A 19,581-nucleotide genomic window follows, 5' to 3' on the forward strand; every position below is an offset into this window, starting at 1 on the left:
CATCCAGACATTTCAACCAAAAGAACCACATCCGACACTCAAATCAGCTGATTTGCTATGGGATAAATGCAGCCAGTGCAGCCCCTGCTGACTGAGCTCCCGAGGAGGAACTCTTGCCTGGATCCTCCACTGTGCTTAAGCAGATTCAGATGCCCCAAGCTGACACAGAGCATGACCATCTGACCCTCGTATATGGGCTGCCAGCAGCAGGCAGGTGCAGCTGAACCTTGTCCTGTGTTTTCTCCTCTTTCCCCATCTCTTTGGGCACAGCTGGGACTTGGTTTTCCTTGGTTTCCAGGAAACAGCTGACCACAACAGAAAAGTTGGTGTAAACAGCAGGAGCTTTGCAAGAGCTTAGATACCCCAGGGGGAGCACACAGCTCCCCCACCATTAAAGATTCTCTGTATCAAAAAAGCAAAGCAGCATAGCCTGGTCTTTCTGGGAGGAGAGCCACCAGCCAGGCCAGCAGTTGGACTGGGAAAGCTTTGGTGAAAAGTCCCTGCTACTGAGCAATAGCTTCAGCACCAACTTGCAGATGCAGACAACATCCAAGAGGACAGCTATGCAGGCACAGACCCTGGCCCCATCTCACCATGCACAAGCGCTGCGTGCAAGGGGAGCTACCACCCACTCCCCGCAATCCTCCTGCATGATGTTCAGTGCTGCCCAGGGGCTGCAGCAATCCCAGCAACAGCAAGCTCGTGGGGAGAAGCCCAAACAAACCCTGCAATCGCTCTGACCACTGCAAAGTGTCCTGCAGGGCTCTAATTAAACCCCAACATCCCCAAGAGCAGGATGGGAAAATGGGAAGGCAATGACAGTTAAAAAAAAAAAAAAAAAAAGCCACAACAAGAAGGAGGAATAAGTTACCAGATTAATAATTTTTAGACACATCCCAAACTCCCTCAGAGACCTGTAAGGAATCACAGATGCTTTTGTTCTTCATACCCGTTTATTTTTATGCCAGAGGTTCATACTATATTCTCTGTTGGAAGGGTACAATATTAAAAAGAGAAAATACTTTCATTATAGCATACCTTTGCCCAAGATTTTGTTACTGCCTGACTGACAGAAACCAGACAAAGAAATAAAACAAAAGGGGGGGAAATGTTAAGCTTTCCATTTATTTAAAACCTATATGATTTTATTATTCTGCTTTACTTTATGCTAAGGAAACTAACTCAAGACCCGATCAGAGTATCACTTTTCAAATGCCTAAATCCCTGTAAAGGTTTAGTGTCTGGCTGTGTGCATTTTGCTCAGTATTAACATGTTCAATGGAGTACTTTGATTTTTTTTTTTTTTTTTTTTTTTTTATCTAGACGCCAGAAGCTGGTGAATATATGCTTCATAGCTTCAGATAAACCTTTTGTTCTTCTGGGGCTGATCAGCTGGTGCAGCAGCGAGAGGGAGAGGAGGAAGGAAATTCACAGGGGCTCCACGGTTTCAAAAAGTCAAATTACCTCTGAGCCATGGCATTGCTGATAATTTAAATGAAAAAATATATATACAGGCTGCACCACACAACATCTCTACTGTTAGGACTTTTAATGAAGCCCCAGTTGTGATGACACTGAAGCAGGGAACGCTATGGTGGGATAATTACTTGGCTCCCTCACAGCTGAGTTTCACAGATGCATTATTAACAGCACATTCCATGCCATAACGAGCACCGAATGTAGGTGGGATTCGCAAGCCTCGGCATCCACCATTAGCAGGTTGGCGCAAACACAAATGAGTGTTTTCACAAAAGCATGCAAAGGTTGTGAAATTCCAATGAATTCTTTCACTGGAAAAAAGAGTTCAAGCTGCCATGACCGGATATGTCACCTCCCACGGCACGCTGCGCGCCCAGCGAGGCACCATGGGAAATTACAGAATCAGAATGCATTGATTTTTCTGCAGAAAATACAGGCAGCAGCCCTGATGAAGAATTAAGGAGGAAATGTAATAACCTAATTCTCCTCCAACGTCCTCACACACGCCCCTTCCAGCCTGGGCCCCTGGCTCCTGCATCCAGAAAATTATCTAGTGAAAGACAAGGATAAATATCAGCTCTGGCTTAAGCGGGTGGTGGGATACCAGGCTGAGCGCACCACTAGCTGCTTACACCAGGGCTGTACTTGGCCCACTTTGTCTGAATGTCATCAGCTTTAGGACACATTTTCGAGCAATACTCGGTTTTCTGTGCTGCCACATGTTTTATGTTACTCTCCATGACATTCATCCCCTAACACTCTCCCTTAGATACAAGCCCTTAACAGGTTTTCTCCATAGAATACTATTTACAGTATTAGAAATCATTAATAATTCCTCCTCAAACCGTACTGTACATGGCTTGAAAACTCTGGAGAGTACAGAAGGAATTTTCTCTCACTCTTTCATGCCACACACATAGAAAATACGACATTAACATCTTCCTTTACCACAGGGCAAGTTAGCCCAGCATTGCACCTACATTCCTTCCCAGCCTCATCAATGGCAGATGCAATTAAGACATCCTTTACAACCACATGGTAGTGCTTATTTCACCGTTTTCAGCATCAGTTTGAACTAAACATAGCTACAAAATTAACGGCAGCTCTGCTTTTTTTTTTTTAAGCTTCTATTTCAAGGTGACCCTTTTCCTGTTTTCTGCGTCACCCCAAGAGTTGCTGCATGCATACTGAACCAACACTCTCCCAGTAATTAACACCAACACTTAATGAAGTCCAGCTGCTGCAATGGCAAACTGAAGGGATGCCAACCTTTATAAACTCATACTTGGGCTACTCCAGTTTCAGCTGCTTTAAAAATCACAGCAGTCAACTTCTCTTTGCCTACTTCTCAGACATAATTCTTAACAAATAAGACAAGTGTTCAAGATTAAGCATTTAATAACAAAGCTTATCTCTGAACTAATATTTCAAGCTGGAAATGATATAAAGGGCTGGATCAACTTAAATGAACGCTGCAAAATTAATAAAAATCCTGAGCAGCAAATGAAAAGCTAAAATGAAGATTTGCACTATTAAATACATAAACCTTTAAAAGCCCGGGAAGTGCAGTTCCAAGGGAAAATTGGAGACAGATTCTTCAACAATATCTGCTCCTCTGAACTCCTTTCCCAATACAGTACGAGAGACACTAACAGTCAACGCTTTATTAAAATAATGTGCTCTGTCAGTTGTTTCATTACACGTAGCTGTATGGTAGGGGTATCAGGTGAGCATTTTTGGAGAATGTTTGAAAAGGTTGCATACCACATGGATTACAAAAGAGGAAAATAAACTCCTTCCACAGCCTTCCTCTGTACATGCTTTCCTGCTCTCCTCCTTCATTTACCTTTCTTAATATGCTATTTTTCCAAGCAGAATTACTTATAACATTATGCAGTTTAAGAGGTGGACTTCTAAAGTCCTTTCTATAGCCAAAAGAAACCCACTTCAAAACATGCCCTCCTTTCTTCTTAGACCCATAGAGTAGATATCGTAGTACATCATGTGTTTCTGTTTTACATACCCATGCAGGACTCCCACTTTGGTCAGAGACACCCAATTTGGGCTAGAGGCAGAGAGCCACGAGCTGAGTTTTCCCAGGGAAGAGAGGGGAAGCTCCCTTCAACCTGCCTGTTGCCATGCCAGGAGTTGAGGGAAGCAGGGAGGGCCAAATAAGTGAGCTGGGCTCAGCCAACAAAGGGCAGAACCACAGCAGATGTATTCAGTTTTGAAAATTACTAATAGAGATAATGGCTGCTACTATGATAAACACTAAGTGGCCTTCTAAAAGGCATGAGGGAAGGGAACCAGCTAATTTGTTCTGATTTAGCTTAATTTACACACGAGTAACATGTATCAATTTACAAATCTGTTCAGCACCCAGAAATCAACAGCTCTTCCAAGCAGGGGTTAATCCAAGGCACAAGCTCTGTAATCGGTCCAATTTTTCCACCACAGACCCAGTGCTGCACAGGATCAGTATTAAAAGTACATCCTCGATTATTCTGGATGTCCATGCCCCTGAGAATATAACTTGAAAACAAAATCATTAGCTTACACAATAACACAGTCCTTGGAAAATAAAAAAATTGTGTGTACAGAGCAATGTCGACTTCCAAGCACAAATTCCTTTGTTTTCCTTAATGCAAGCTTTGGACCCTACCAATGACTCAAAAGGAGCTGCATTGAAATAATTTCATAACCTGGCAGCACTCTGCAATGTATCAACATTTCATAGGCAGGAAGGTAGCGAAGGGCTAAAAGCCAAGAATTCAACTTTGGTATAACTTACTGAAAATATTGCACATATTACACCATCTATTTTCTTATTTTAACTTTGATATTAAATCATCCAGACTTTCATAAGAAAAGCCAATGTTTAATTATGAAAATGCTGTTGTGGCTAAGTTCCACAAGGGCAAACCATGGGAAAGGGACATGGTGGTTTTGTGTTGCACGGTACAAGGCTCACAAACCTCTCGCGTGCATTAGCCTCTACGTTAAAGTCAACCGCAGAAAAAAGACTGTTTACAACAACAGGCATCTGGTAACCATGATTATTCTGCCTTAAACAGAACATTTTAAATTTCTTAGCTCCCTCTTTTGTTCAGTTTTAGTTCTCATGCTTGCTGGTTTTTGCTCTGCCCTGTTATTTTTTTTTGTGCCTATTATAACAGCATGACAAAAATCGGTGTAGTCAATCACATCACTGAATTTTAAGCAGGTGAGTTGCACTAAGGTAAGAGGTTCATAGATATATTTTAAGTTCATTTCTGAAATAATTTCACAAGGCAGCTACCTTGTTTCTTCTGCAATGATAAAGCTCACAACTTGCTAGCATGGAAACTCAAGGGAATTGTCTACTTGAAAGTAGAGCCTGAACTGCTAAATGTGGATTCAGATCTAGATATTGAAACCTTCCTACTTCCCAAACGTAGGGTGTTCAGATCCAGCCATGCAGTCTTTACTCAGAGTCTAGACTTCAGCTTCTCTTACATGTTGGTGGTGCTCAAATGCAAACAGACAGTGGGGCCTGAATCCATGAAATTACAGGTATCTTCTCTTTCATCCTGGAGGCCTTTTTTTAAAGTCGCTGCGTACCAGCAGTTGAATGCTACCTAAAAGATGTAGAATAACTTCTGAAGGAAAAAAATAAAATCCTTCATTATGAAACTGGCAGACAGAGGAACTGAAAATCCTTCTGGCATACTACCCTATGTTCAACATTTTAAAATGTAAAGCCATAGACATCTGAAAATAAAGTTGCTTCCATAAATTCATGAATAGAAGAACAGACCTTTTAAGATTACGTGTGGAAAGCAGAAGGGGTAGTAGACCTTTCAATATTACTGAACGTATTATTTGAGTACCCTAAGACACCACTGTTTCTGCATAGGTGCACCTATCCCCTGTGTAATGCAGCGTACATACTTAGAATCATAGAATCACCGGGTTGGAAGAGACCCACCGGATCATCGAGTCCAACCATACTTGATGGGCACGTGAGTAGCTTTATGAATTAGGTGTATGACAGACATGGCACAGCTGATATAAAGCTTTAAACATGCCACAGGCAGCACTTTATAGAAGTCATTGTACCGCACAGGTTTTTAAGAACAAGATTTAGGGTCTGGGCATCTTGAACTTTAAACCTGCTCCTAAAGCAGGCACAATATGCTTAGACAACACATAACTTTATTCTGTTTATTTTAGGAATGGAATAAAGCTTTTCTTACTGAAATGAAGTGGAAAAGCACAGTCTTTAGAGCATCACCATTCATGTTCTTCGGTAAGTTACCCTTTGGTTTGTCACAAGCCTGGAGCCTCACTGTTAGCTGAGTCAAACACCAACAAACCCAAAAGGACATGCTGCTGATAACCCCAGGTCTCCTCTCGGTGAGCGTGGCAAGGGCTGGCACTGTTCTCTTGCATTCACTTTTCAGACAGGGAAACACTAATTGTCTTTTAAAAATCTCTATAGTATTTTGTCAATATTTTTTTATTACAGCAGAGCATGTATAAATATTTTATTGTAAACCAAGGGCCTAAAATAAACAGCTTAGTAAATAGTTATTACATTACAAGGAAAAACATCTGTGGAAACTGTTTTCCATGTAATTATTCTTGCTATTTTACATTAGCTCTCATTGTGAATTTCTTTGGCTCTAATGTTTCACTTGTTCTAAATCTTCCTCCTTGTTGCTATTATTAAAAACTTAAAAAGGTGCCAAATCTTAAATGAAGAAAAAAAATGATTCGCGAGAAATTATTCATATCACAGTGAGCCTCTACTAAACCTGGCAGGGGTGCAATATTTTCGGTGAAATTAACATAAAATATACAACTGCAAATTATCCAGGAAATAGCTATGTTCTTTACAGTGCGCATTTACATTTGGTAAAAAATGTTCTACTTATCTGTCTAGCACAAAGCTCCAATCACCTCCAAAGGCATTTTTAAAGGGACAGCGGTAGCTCTGCATAGGGAGCATGGTCCTTACAGAAGCTGTAACAAATAGCTGGTGGGAAAAGTGACCTTTGAAAATTACTGAAGGTAGCAGTCAGCACTGGACATTCCTTGTTGCGAATACTAACAGTCTAATTTTAGATTTTTGGAATGCTGGATGGATTCCCTCTCTTAGGCCCAAGTCCCTTCTACTAAACACAAGAAAAACCCTAATACCATGTAAAATGCAAATTTTGCTGTAAATATTTTATAAAATTGTTGCATACATCCCAAAAGCTATAGGTCTTAATTGAGAGCAGGCTATTTTTCCAGTGAATATATGGAAATGGAAAATGCTAATTCATGTTTTTCTACTTATGAAAAACCCTGGAGAACGGCAAAACCACAAATGCACTCACTTTAATATTATAAATATAATTTGGCTCCCTCTTTGCAGTCCCCAATGTCCTGGCTTTTATCTCCCAATGGCTGCAGAGGAAGAATCAGAGAATCACTTTTACATCCCCGGCGCAGGAAGTCACCCCCACGCGCTGCCAGCTTGGCAAAAGAGCAACAGCCTGAGCTCGCAAACGCGGCAAACAGGAACTGAAACAAGAAATTCCAGTGCTCTTACACAGGAAACAAGCCCTGAATGACAGCAAACCCAGCCAGGGAAAGCTGTGTGTGCACTCAGCCCCTCCGCCAAGAGCCGCCACTGCCAAAGGATGGATGGGCAGAGGAGTGGGGCTGCCTCCATCCTGTCCCCCAGCCCCATGGCTCTTCCTTGGGTTTATTTTTTCTTTTCTGGTGGCTTGGACAATAAAACCTGGAAGCAACCTCTAATCAATTGTATCAAATATGACTAAAAGTCATTTAGCCTGCTCCAGCATATGGTTACTCGCTCTTGCCTTTATCAATCCACTTTTTGTTTCCTTGTCAAGAAAAAAACTAGTTTTTGCATCTTCTACAAGTGAAATCATCAGGCTGTTAAAGTTAATACCCTCTAAAGGTCATTGATACTGGCTTTGAAGACTCAAAATTATATTATTCCCCATTAGACTTTTAATCTCATGATTAGAGCCAGAGTTAACATGACTGTTTCATTTTCTACCAGGCAAGAGTAAACTCATTTTTTCTCTCTCTATCAGAATACTTAATGGCATCCTATCTTGATGAACAACATCTCTTAGTTAAACAGCACCAATGATGGAAATGCAAAATACTTGGCAAGAGGGTTTTTTCTATTTTTAAATGCTATTTGATTAATCCTGAAAAGTCTTACTACACGCATAGTAAAATCCACTCATGGAAATCCCAACCTACCCTCAGCTGTCAAGACTGCAGTCCGCACTGGTACTGGCAGGGAGACAAGGTGGGGAGAATCCATCTATTCCCCATTGGAGCTCTTAATCTTACATTCCCTAAAACTTACCCCTACAAAGGTTGCTGAATCAAGTAATGCAAGCAGGCACAAATAGGACCCTACATGCCACTAAGAGCTACTTGCATGAGTGAAAACTGCCTGCTTAGGCTCCTCATCAATATTAAGATTAGATTTGCGACAACCTTGCTGAAAAGTCTGTGGGGCAAGAGTTCGCAGGTTCACTCTATTTTCAAAACCCATTGTGCAGCATTCGCTGCTGTTATAGGCAGATGCATGGAAAAAATTCAATTTTCTTCATTCAAGACAGACTCGGATAACCAACTAGTAAAACTCAGACTATAATTTCTTATTCAGTGTTCCACATGAGATGCATTTTGCTGAATTTAACATGTTTTGCTGTTAATGGATTTCACAGTGTGTTGCCATTTTTATACAGCTGTCCAAATAAAATGTGTACAATGATGTGCTTTTACTGTATTGCTAGCCTGCAAATGGCAGCCACTTCCCTGGTTTAGGCTTTAGGAAAATGGGAAAACTCTTTGACTAGGCCATTTAATAGACATATTCTGGATCTCCAGAGTTTTTTTTCCTAGTAAGTCATGTTCAAATAAGAATAAAGATTTAAGATAGATATAATTACATTTTGTACATTTATGGCCTAATAGCATTTCCACAGAAAGAAAAAACAACCCTCAATATTTTCAGTAGTTACTAATAACAGACTATTAAATCATAGTTCTAGAAGTAACGGACCCACACCTTTCTGTTACTTGAAATCTGGCCTCCGTCCATTTTCTTTAAATTTCAGACCAATGTTTATATTTCACGGACTACTACTACACAAAACACAAAACACTCAGTAGTTAATACTTTACAAGAAATGTCTGTGCTGAACTACAGAACTGCTAAACTTCACCATCTTGAGCTGCTTGCCAGAGAAGCATTTACAAGCAATCATACATTTCTGTTTTGAAACAGGCTGTTCAGAAAATACAGTGAGTTTTCTGCACATAAACTCTACACGGACTGTTTGGCACCTGAAGCTGAATGTTTATGCACAGAAATCTCCCACAATCAGAGTATGATGAGTACCTGGGCATTAGATGCCCCAAGAGTGGATGTTAACACTGTTAACACAGTTACAAAAAAAATCCTTACCAGTTTCAGTGAAAACACGAAAAGAACCTGGCTTTCCTTTTAATAATGCTCTTGTAACATGTTTAACTTTTCTGATACCTTAAGTATTTTTGCAGTGTTGGATTTCTGCATAACTATGGGTAGTACAATATGCTTCCTTTTTTCTTTTTTTTAATGAACAAAAGAAAATTTTAAAAGAACTAAAGACTTAAATTTCAGGCTATTATTTTTGAATTATTGTAATTACACATGCAGAAAATGCTATAGATTGCTTTTTCATTGTATTTTTAAATTTTCTTTGTTGAACTAAGTCAAAGGATATATAACTTAAACAGGCTTAGATTAATACTACTAATGTTCTTTCTGTAGATTTTCAGATGCAATATAAAGTAAACTAACCAAGCAACTAACATCTCATAATTTAAATTCCCCAGCCCCTGAAAGTTCATCATTCAGGTTTAACACATTGATTATTTATTTCAGTTTCTGGCGTATGAGAATCAGCCTCCAAAGGAAATTCTCTCCACTGATGTTCTTCTATAAGTGGAGGCATAGCTATTAACAATTTTAAAAGAGTTCATAGGGGTATCAAGGGTCATTTTGCTTTCCTTTCCCCGTCTCCAAATCCTAGATTTTGAGAATAAATACTGAATCAAAAGGTCAAAAGTTGCTCTATCCTTTTTTTCCTTTACTTTTTTTTTTTTCAAAGAAAAAGGGAAAAAAAGAGATATTCTTAACTAGAAAGTTAAAAAAGGAGTAAAAGTCACTGGAATACTTTCTTCCCTTCAACTTTAGCTATCTATATCCAGCCCAGCTTGAATCAGTTACTGTTCATTGCATGAGGTTTCATCATTTAACTTTTGTTGCCAATATTTATTCCTGGATAAAACTCAGAGTCATGGGGTTTATGAAATATTTGTCCATACCCCAATAATACATGATAGCCGATGCATGCAAAACGTAACAGCAGAGCACATACCAATGGTGCTAGTTGATGTTGATCCTTTAAAATATCCAAACTGTACTTGGAGCAAAACCTAAACCCAATGGATGCGCCCAGCCTGAACCATGCTAAAAATCTTGCCTGTGAATACAGGATAAGATATAGCTGTCATAAAATCTAGACACTTCACAGTTAGACACATGATGTTCAAAAAGATTTGGTCATTTTAAAGGCCCATGACTGTCCACCAGACAATGGATGATGTACAACTGAAGGCACAATTCAATCTCAAGTAGGGTGACTGACTGAAGTAGTGATTTATACACATCAGAATTGTGCCATTTTTGGTAGTCTTCTCAAGCAATTCAGAAAGTGCAACAGAAGGAAACACCAGACCAGATTTGTTTTGGCCTGCTCCTACAGGAAGCAAGAGGTAAAAGGGCTCAACTCCTCCCCATGGTGTCAGCACCTCATTCACCGCATCCGTCCCTGGGTTTGCGTTGGGAGGACAAAGCACGAAACACAAAGGAGAGGAGAGGCAGGAGAGAGCACGTTGGTGAAAAAGATAACTATGGGAAATAGCACGATCAGTGATGCATTTTGACCTTTCATGGTGCTCTCTTTTCTAAAGATTAGCATATTCATATACATGGTTTCTTTGGGTTTTTTCCAGCTGTGGCAGGAAAATAAAGGTTTTTCACTTACAAAATCATGATTTGCCAGTACTTCTAAGTTTGACATTACAGCAAAGAAGTCTGACGTGGGCAACCTGAAGTATTCTTCCTCAAGCTTACTGTGCAATCACACAGTGCTTATTGGCTGCTGCAAGAACGGTATGGGTTTTATTTTTTTGTTGAAGAAATTTAATTTTTAGAATGGCACAAAATGAATCTGCCAAGTCAAAATATTCAATTAAAACCCTTCTGATTCTTCCAAAGGCCCAAGGCTGTCAAAAGTTACCAATAAACTGAATGAAAAGGAGTTTGTGACAAGAATTTACTAAACAAGCAAGCACGCACATCTGGTGCAAATGACAGAGACCGTTTGTGCAAAGACTTTGTCTGTGCCAGGAGCCTTGAAACACAGGAAAAAAATAAAGGTAAAAGCATTGAAATAATTTACATGGGCGTCCTTCCTGGGGATCACTTATAAGGAACCTCAGGGTAGAAAAGTTTCCCTCTGCAAATGAAAAAAAGGTGCCAGTACCCCACAGAGGCAGGAAGGCTGCGTTTGATTTGATTTGATTGCCAGCTATGAAAAAACAGAAATAATTTTTTTTTCAGGGGTATGTCAGTTGGTAACCTCCTGTTCTAAGAGACCAGATTAAATCTTCCCCAAGGTTAGGGATGCTGTTCAGTTTGAACTATAATTAGAGGCAACAGGTCAACTCTCCCTCTTTGAAGTCAAGTAACAGGAAGAACAAATCTGGACCCATAATGCATAAGCAAACTATTTTTCTCTGGTAACTAAAGTTAGGGTTCAGCATATGCAAGACAGTTCCCTTACTGATTCAAAACCAGAGAATTGTTCCATAAGAAAATTAAGAATAAATATTTTAGGTCCAATGCTCAGAAATGCTGGCTATTGAACCAGATCTTCAGAAAGAGTGAAATCCAGTATTTTATCAGTAGAAAAGCAATTTAATTATTGTTTAGAAACATTATACATTTTCTTTTCCTGTTTTCCTATGACTGGAAGCAGTCTGGTGCCTTGTCTAGGTTTCCTCAAAGAGGTTAAAAAAGAGTATTTTATAACTCTGTCACAAGCTAATTCCTGACTAACCCAGTATGGGTTTTCTAGCTTCACTGAACACTCATTCTTTTGTTCCTTACTCATTTTTCAGTATCTCAGCTGTCTCTCTCAAAGAGGCACAAAACTTTCTGTCACTCAAGAAACATAGTACTAGTACCTAACGTTTCCAAACCAATAAATTCATTTGGCAAATAAAGAAGAAACGAGGATAACACCTACTTTCTCCTAATAAAACTATTATCTGTTAATAAAGAAATTGAAGACATTTCCCATAATGAAATCACCAACACTTATTTTTTAGGACAGAACTGAAGCAGACATTAGTCCCACAGTTCATGTGAGGAACTTCCTGAAAACATTATTTATATGAAGTCAGAAGACTACACCTAGAAATGATGAATGGTTTGCTCTCTTTTCCACCCTCAAGAAATATCCTGATCTTTTTTTTCTTGGAAGTAGGACACAGAGGATTGCTGACCTCTCCACTGGGAAGGAGTCATTTTGCCATCTGCAGGGAGAACCCAAACCCCAGATGGTGAGGACCTGCTTTCTTTTCCAGATTCAAGATTAGCAAAGAGGGCCTACGAAAATTGTTTGTGAACTTAGAGAGGTATGGCCACACACATATAAAATGTTTGAGAAACAGGCAGAAAGTATCTCTGCAGACTCTTAAATACAAATGTACAAGTTTTCAAGGTTAATAACATTAATAAAAATGAAGAACAAGTTACACATTCAGAGAAATCACTGCTACACAGGGCAAAGTTTACTGAAAAAATAGCATTTTTTTGCCAAACTTCCTTACTGAAGGGTGGGAATAGATGGAGGTGCTTGTTAACGATAACTTTGAAGAAACATCACACTTAAAACTCAGACTGATTGCAGAAAAGGTGTTTTATCAACTGCCCGCTTTATGAATAAATATGAAACTACTGGGAAAACGTTTAAACAGGTGTAATCACAAATGCATATAAAAACTGAGTTTGGAGGCTGTGAGGAAAGAATGAAAGCAACGTAAAACTGGGATCATAGCTGATTATGCATGTATCATGCAAAACAGGAATGTTGTCATAGCAGCTATACAAATGTCAGTGAAAACTGAACTACTACTATGAAGTTGTAAATGAAATGAAAAATGCAAAAGGAATATGTGAATTAATAGATTAAAGGAAAAGTTATTTCATTCTTGGTAGATAAACAAGCAAAACAAATTACATACTCATGAAATGCAGTAATTTGTATGAACGAATATGCATAAATAACAATTGCAGGAGGTCACATCTTCATAGTGCAGCTGGATAAAATTTTAAGGGTTTGAGTAATTAATTTTCCAGACTTATAAAGGGAGGGACAGTAAAAACTTAATACTATGAAACCAGGTTCAAAGTAAGAAACCAATTAAGTAATAAATTATGTTAAGGGCCATTATTGTTTATACTAATGTAAGGGGAGCTTCTGCCTATTATCAATGGCAATCTGGCCTTCAGTGTGACTACACTGTTAAGAATTGTGGCTTTTAAAATGAAACTTTCCTAGCCTTTTATACGTTATACTCATCATATTGTTACTTAGATACTTGGACGAGTGCTTAACTCTAAAAATACTTAACACCAAAAAGTCTAGTACATATTGTTAAATAAAGCAAGTCCACATAGAATTGGATACTGAAGCAAGCACTGAGTAAACATATCAAGGCGGTACCTTCATTTCTGCATTAAAAGAGCAATTATTGGAATAAGCTTTACAAACATCAATGTTGAAAAATATTTTTGAGTTCCTAATGTGTCCATAATTAATTCACACTTTCAGTTGTTGAGTCCAGAAATATGTTTCTGTTGATAATTTGCATCTAATGCTTCAAAAACAATCTGGCAGGATTTTTTTTGCCTTAATGCCTGACAGCTATAACCAAGATAGCGCTTTACAATGTCATCATCATTGTTACCACATATACACTTTAACTAACAGTAGTGCTTAGGTTTGCAGCATTCCCCTCAAGAATTGAACAGTTGTGTTGTAGGACACAACATCATGATGGTACCTAATGGAAGGGAATATCCCAAATAGCACCCTTAAACTTTAAATCAATTAGAATTCGACTAGTGTGTAAAAAAAAAAAAAAAAACACCACAGGAAAATGAGAATTTTACAGGAATTAAAGCTGCCTTTTTTTTTAAGATTGACTACATTTATTTCATATAAAATAAAAGATGTTTTATTATAAGAGATTCTAAGAAGCGTTAGCTGTTCTTAGTTCCCAAATCAATGAGAACGAGGAACAAAGTACTTCACAAGATCAGGCCTGAGTATCAGAAATGCTTCACATCCTCATCAGAGATGCCCAGGGCTAATACTTCCACAAGCATAAAAGTCAGTTCTGCAAAAATGATCCTTACCTACATCCTTTCAATGTGCACGTGTCTTTAGAATCTACTGTGACAGGCAGGCATTCAAGACCATCCAAAATGAGTCCAAATTTTTATTTATATAATATATAAATTAACAATTTTCTTAAGATCAGAATTTATGAAGACTGTGAGTTCCTAAATCAAAAGACTGATTCCATTTTTAAACAGAAGAGGAAAACGTAACTGGGAATATATTGGTTTATGTTTGCTTTTGTGTACTTTCTCAATCTCTCCACCACTGTGCTGATTTCAACTTAGTGATTGAGCTTGGTATGAACTGTTAATTCTTTTGAATATAAAATAAGCTTTCTAAATTACTGCTTTTTAGAAAATTATTTCTGCAGTTATTATTGCAGCTTGACCTCTTAGGAGCAACAAACATACTGTTATTTTTAATATTATGCTATTTTTAAATGTTAAAAAAATAACAAACCTATACTTAAGTAGTTTTTTGTTTAGAATACTTGTATCCATCTGAAAGAAACATAATTGGGGATGGATGTTCTGCCTCCTCTTTGTGCTTAATTTTGGCAGTGTCTCCAGAACTTGAAACATGATTTCCAGGAGCAGGAAAGGTAATTCAGATGCTTGGAGTCCTACACTACATACACGTATGATATGGCCCACATCAGGGCATCACTCAGAAAGCTCTCCCTGTTCCTCCAAACACAGTGTTTGACTTTGTCATCCCCATCACATCAGACAGGGAGGTATTTATCCAGACAGCAGTCCAAGAACCAGACCACCGAATAATTTCAATGTGACTTCTGAAAGTTTTCCCTTCAATGCTCCCTTTTGTCCCCAGTGTCTCTCAAAGTACAAACAGGGGCTCACGCTTCACATTGCACACACCACAACAGGTCCAGCCTGCACCCCTCCCCTCCACCCCTCACTGCTCATGAGACTTTTGACTGGTGGCGCTGGCAATTGCACATGTAAGGACAGAAGCGGCACCAGTGAGTGGTTCTGCTGAACTCTGAGCAGTCAGACAGCCTCTTGCAAGCCTAAAAAACACTTTGGACTCCTTTGGAGCTGGTGGCAGGAAGGTCCTGCAGCAATCTTGGTGTTACAGCACAACCAGGAATCATTATTTTTAACCTGTTTTAGCACAAACTGCACCCCAGCTGAGTTTATATTAAAAAGAAAACCACCCTCGTCTAACTGAGACACATACAAGTACTGCTGTGTCCACCTCTCTTACCCAAACGGCCGAGAGCCCCAGCATCAATCTGAATGCACTTTCCTTTGATACCAGGTGACCTGAGCTACTTGGAGAGCAACGAGCCTGTGGAATTTAGTGCACCCTGAAAAATATTCATTAGGGCACCCAACTGGCTGTGGGAACGGGACAGCTGTAAAAACCCAATAGGAAAACCCTGGACCAAATCCTGATGCAGTGTGGGATGGGGGAGTGCCAGGGCCCTTTCCCTGGGGCCTCTCCCGTGCCGTGGGGACTCTGGTGGCCCTGTGATGGAGACTGATGCTTCACGACTCCCCCCCAACCACCAAGGAGAAGCTGTGCTGACAGATTTCCATGTTTCTGGCTGCTGCCATGGCTGTTTCAGTGCCCCCCGTAGAGCACGGCTGCGTACGCCCATCTTCCCTTACATCTAATAGACACTGCACATCAGAAGCAGTGGTTGGTGGGGAGATGAGGGGAAGAAGCTTTAAACATTGCCAGGTCAGCGCAACAGGAGGTAAGCAAGTACAGAGGCAGCAAGAACTACTGAAAGTTTTTGATATACTCCCAGGTGGACTCCCCAATGCCTGTAAATGTTTCAAAGGGGGATCCCCCTTTCTGTGGGCATGGAAACGTTTCAAAGGAGCCCCAATCAGTGCGATGTTTCAAAAACCTCTACTCCCTGAAAACTGCACCTTGAGCCCCGTCCCTGGCTGAAAACATTTCTAAACAGATCCCTTCCTGGCTAACCAGACCTGAGGAGGTCTGTTTTGCTGCTTACAGCCCTCCTACAGGCCACCATGTAAAATGAAACAAAACATCTACCATTTACCTCCTCTGGGGATGTTTCCTGCCTGCTCCTTCCCCGGGGACCCTGCGCAGGACCCAATGTGCCTCTATGTTTGTGCACAGGATATGAAAGGCTAGAGTGCAGAATGATAATTTTTCAAAGTGGTGTGTGGGAGGAACATTGGAAAGTCCTTGCATATTGCTTTGAAAAAAATAAACCCCCTACCTTCACGAATTAAGAGCAGGGTTTCTGACTCCAAACTGAGGATCCAAGAGGTTGAAGGAGGAGGCACAGACAACTTAAATGGATGCACTTTTTAAGACTACAATGTAAGAAATAATTGACTTCTTTAATATTATGGACACTGATACTTAAGAGGTGTCACTGCTACAGAGCAGGGGTTCCTTTGTTGACAGTCATTTGAGCAGAATAAAACTGTAAGCAGGTGCTTAGGATACCTCAACTATTGATTTTGTGTTCCTCAAAGTGTGAGAAGAAAGTGTTGCTGAGAGGTCATGGATTATCAAAGCCAAGGGGTTTTTTTTTACCTAAAAATTACATGTCAAGGCTAACTTCATTGCTTTGGCTCACTTCAAATTCAAAAGAGAGATAAAAATCTCTCCCTGGAAATGCTTATCCTACTCAACTTCTTATCTTAGACTGGTATCAATCATTCATTTTCCCCAGACAGTATCTCAATGACTATATTAAACCAGACACCTTAATTTTAGATAGATACAAGTTCATTGAGATGAGTCCAACCCTAAGCTCCTGAGGAGACAGATAGAGTCTGAGGGCAAGATCCCTCCAGCCTCCCAAACACCCATATCTTCAACTCGGGATCTCAGTGCCCCTCCCCACCCCTCACTCCCAGCACAAACATCCTCATCTGTAGATCTTAAATTGACAATGATTACATTAATAACACCTGTGACACAGATCTGGGCTGCAGAAATTGCAATATTGCAAGTCTCTTGCTGCACATCTGGCTAGACTTCGTCTAACACTCGCACCCCTTGTAAGTGATAAAAGAACCTGAGTAATAAGGAGGCATGTGACCGTCTCTCCTGTGGCTTGAGTATGGAATCAAGGCTCTCAGGCTTTGAAAAAAGACCACAGGAGCAGGTCCAAGCGGCAGTTTATCACTCTCCTTACCATTACTGACCCAGCACCAGGCAAATTAACACCAAAAATCTGCACAACATTTATTGCTGGAGAAATGGTGACATCTAGTCTCTTCTTTCCTCTTCAGTATTTCCCAGTAAAGAACAAATACCAATAGCAGACTCACTGGCAACACTTTTCAAGAAACATTCACATGTCCTGAAGAGAAGGGGCCCAGATGTCCTGTGAACTGAAATGCTCAGGGTGGGAGGAAGCTTAGCTATTAGAAATTTCTATACTTCACTCTTTCCTAACCTGCACCATTAAAGAAGTGATGGCTTGAACTTAATGAACATCCTCAATCTGTATCTCAGCAAATCGACACAACAGCATGATACCATAATGGAATAGTTACGCGCTTCATTACCATGTCCTGGTATTTACAACGTTCCAGGTGTACAGAACTGAGTCTGTAGGCACATTTGCATTTATAGAGAGCTCTTCCATACATCTATAATAACTTATGTACAGCTTCAAGGATACAATAAACACAGTTTTCACAAAACAGCATCATACTTTTCTCAGCCTCCTATGCCTTCTACCATTGCTGGTTTCCAACAGCATTAGTAATGAATCTTGTAATATCATATATATCATCATGTATTATTCCAGACAGAACTAATGCAGAGATGCACATTTAACTTCACACACCACTTACTGGGAAATGAAGAAATTAAATCTTTCAAAAATGAAAAAATATTCCCCTCTCAAGCGAAGCAGAACCTTAATTCAGAACTTCATGATCTTTGTATTTAAAAATAATTTATTAGCTACTGGGCCATGAATTAAGTTGAACTAAGCACTAAGCTTAGCTAAGGATTTTGTTCTTTCAGGCTACTTAAAAAAAAATCTAGGGGAGAGCTACACAAAACCACTACGGTCCAAGTAACAAAGAACTCACTCTTCAACCTTGCAAACAAGAGATTACATTAACACCTGCTACAAAAGCAAACGTTTTTAGATATCTTCATGTTAACCTGCTTGACATTGACTTCAAACTCCTGCCTGGTCCTCTGATGAAAATTATGGTGACTGATGCGTATTTTTCATTTGGAGGTGGCAGTGTGAAGACTGTGTCAGTCTGTATTTCTCTCTCTGCTATTAATACATTATTCACTTCAAAGATATTAGGAGTTACATACATGCATTGACAGGAGAATAGTTTCCTAAATCTAAAATTGTTGAAGAAAACCCACTATGCTTATGGCAGATAAATGCTGCATGTGAACGTATGAGACACACAGAGTGCCCTGTTGAGGCTCTGAAGGATCTCATCCAACATATGCCTACAGTGCCATGGGTAACTCACTCCTTTGTGGTCTAAGCATCAAAATAAACTGACCACTTGGGCCAACACATATATTTATAACATCTGTACAGACAGGAAAAGCATATCTTTGTGTTCATCAAAAAAGCAATCATACAGCTGCAGCAGAAATACAACCCATCAGATTACAATAACACTTTACTACAAACTCTTGTGACAGAACTGTAGTAGAAGGCAGCAAGGATTGATTTTTAAAACACTCGCATGTCTGAAAAGTTGAACTTTCTGAAGTCCAGAATTGTTGGAAAAAGAATAAAAAAACCACTGAAATAACTCTGTAAGTGTTTTGTTTTGACAAAATTCCTCAGGAATTCACCACACTTAGCTGGGGAAATGCTAGCAGTTAAATCCATTCAATGTCATGACATGCAGAATTGAAACATATTTACTCCTAAGTGGTTGACAACTAGCAAGTACTTTTTACATGGGTAGAGAGAAATTTATGCTATCAAATGGAAGATACTGTCAAAAGTTTGATTTTAATATAAATGAAAATGCTATATGAAGACTCAAAAGGATAAGGAAAAAAGCTCAGCAGTAACACATTTATAACCACATATTTAAAAAGCTTTGAAGTGAAGAATCATTACATCAAAATCATTTTCCTTGAAAGATAAAAAAAAAATAAATTACAGCATGAATATTAACAAGTTATTAGAATAGTGAATTTCAAAGAGTAGCAAAAAACAAGCAGCCGATGAGTGGCCTAGTTTAAAGAATGTCTTACCAATCATATGGTTAGCGACATGGATTTGTATCTCTCTCTCATTCTCAAAGGTCATCTGGCACTTGATGCACTGATAGGTCTTTTTCTGTTTAATAACCAAAAAGAGATTAGAGAAAACTGCACTGTAGCACAAAGCAAGTGTGATCATGAATATAGCATGTTACGTGCTTCAACTTTCCTCCACTGAGGCCTTTTCTGCTCATATATCCCCAACAAGACACCAAGTTGGACAGGCCTTTTCTGTGACTATAAATACAATTTCTAATTAACAGCCTGCTTGTGGAGAATTTTTAATTTCAACTTAGAAAATTTCAAATGATAGTGCTTGAAAATCTCATTGAATATT

At 39.3% G+C, this 19,581-nt stretch overlaps 1 protein-coding gene across 5 annotated transcripts in view; it reads right to left on the reverse strand.

Annotated features, from left to right (window-relative positions):
- ZNF423 (zinc finger protein 423) overlaps positions 1–19,581 on the reverse strand; it is a 225,529-nt gene that overhangs the window by 69,076 nt on the left and 136,872 nt on the right. For 4 of the 5 annotated variants that reach the window (XM_069868639.1, XM_069868640.1, XM_069868641.1 and 1 more), the window contains one exon: positions 19,236–19,320. The exons of the other annotated variant lie outside the window; for it this stretch is intronic. In XM_069868639.1, the coding sequence (XP_069724740.1) occupies positions 19,236–19,320 (85 nt within the window). The remainder of the gene's footprint in view (positions 1–19,235; positions 19,321–19,581) is intronic. 5 annotated transcript variants of the gene reach the window in all.

This window comes from Phaenicophaeus curvirostris, chromosome 14, assembly GCF_032191515.1.
Source record: "Phaenicophaeus curvirostris isolate KB17595 chromosome 14, BPBGC_Pcur_1.0, whole genome shotgun sequence".
Taxonomy (NCBI): domain Eukaryota; kingdom Metazoa; phylum Chordata; class Aves; order Cuculiformes; family Cuculidae; genus Phaenicophaeus; species Phaenicophaeus curvirostris.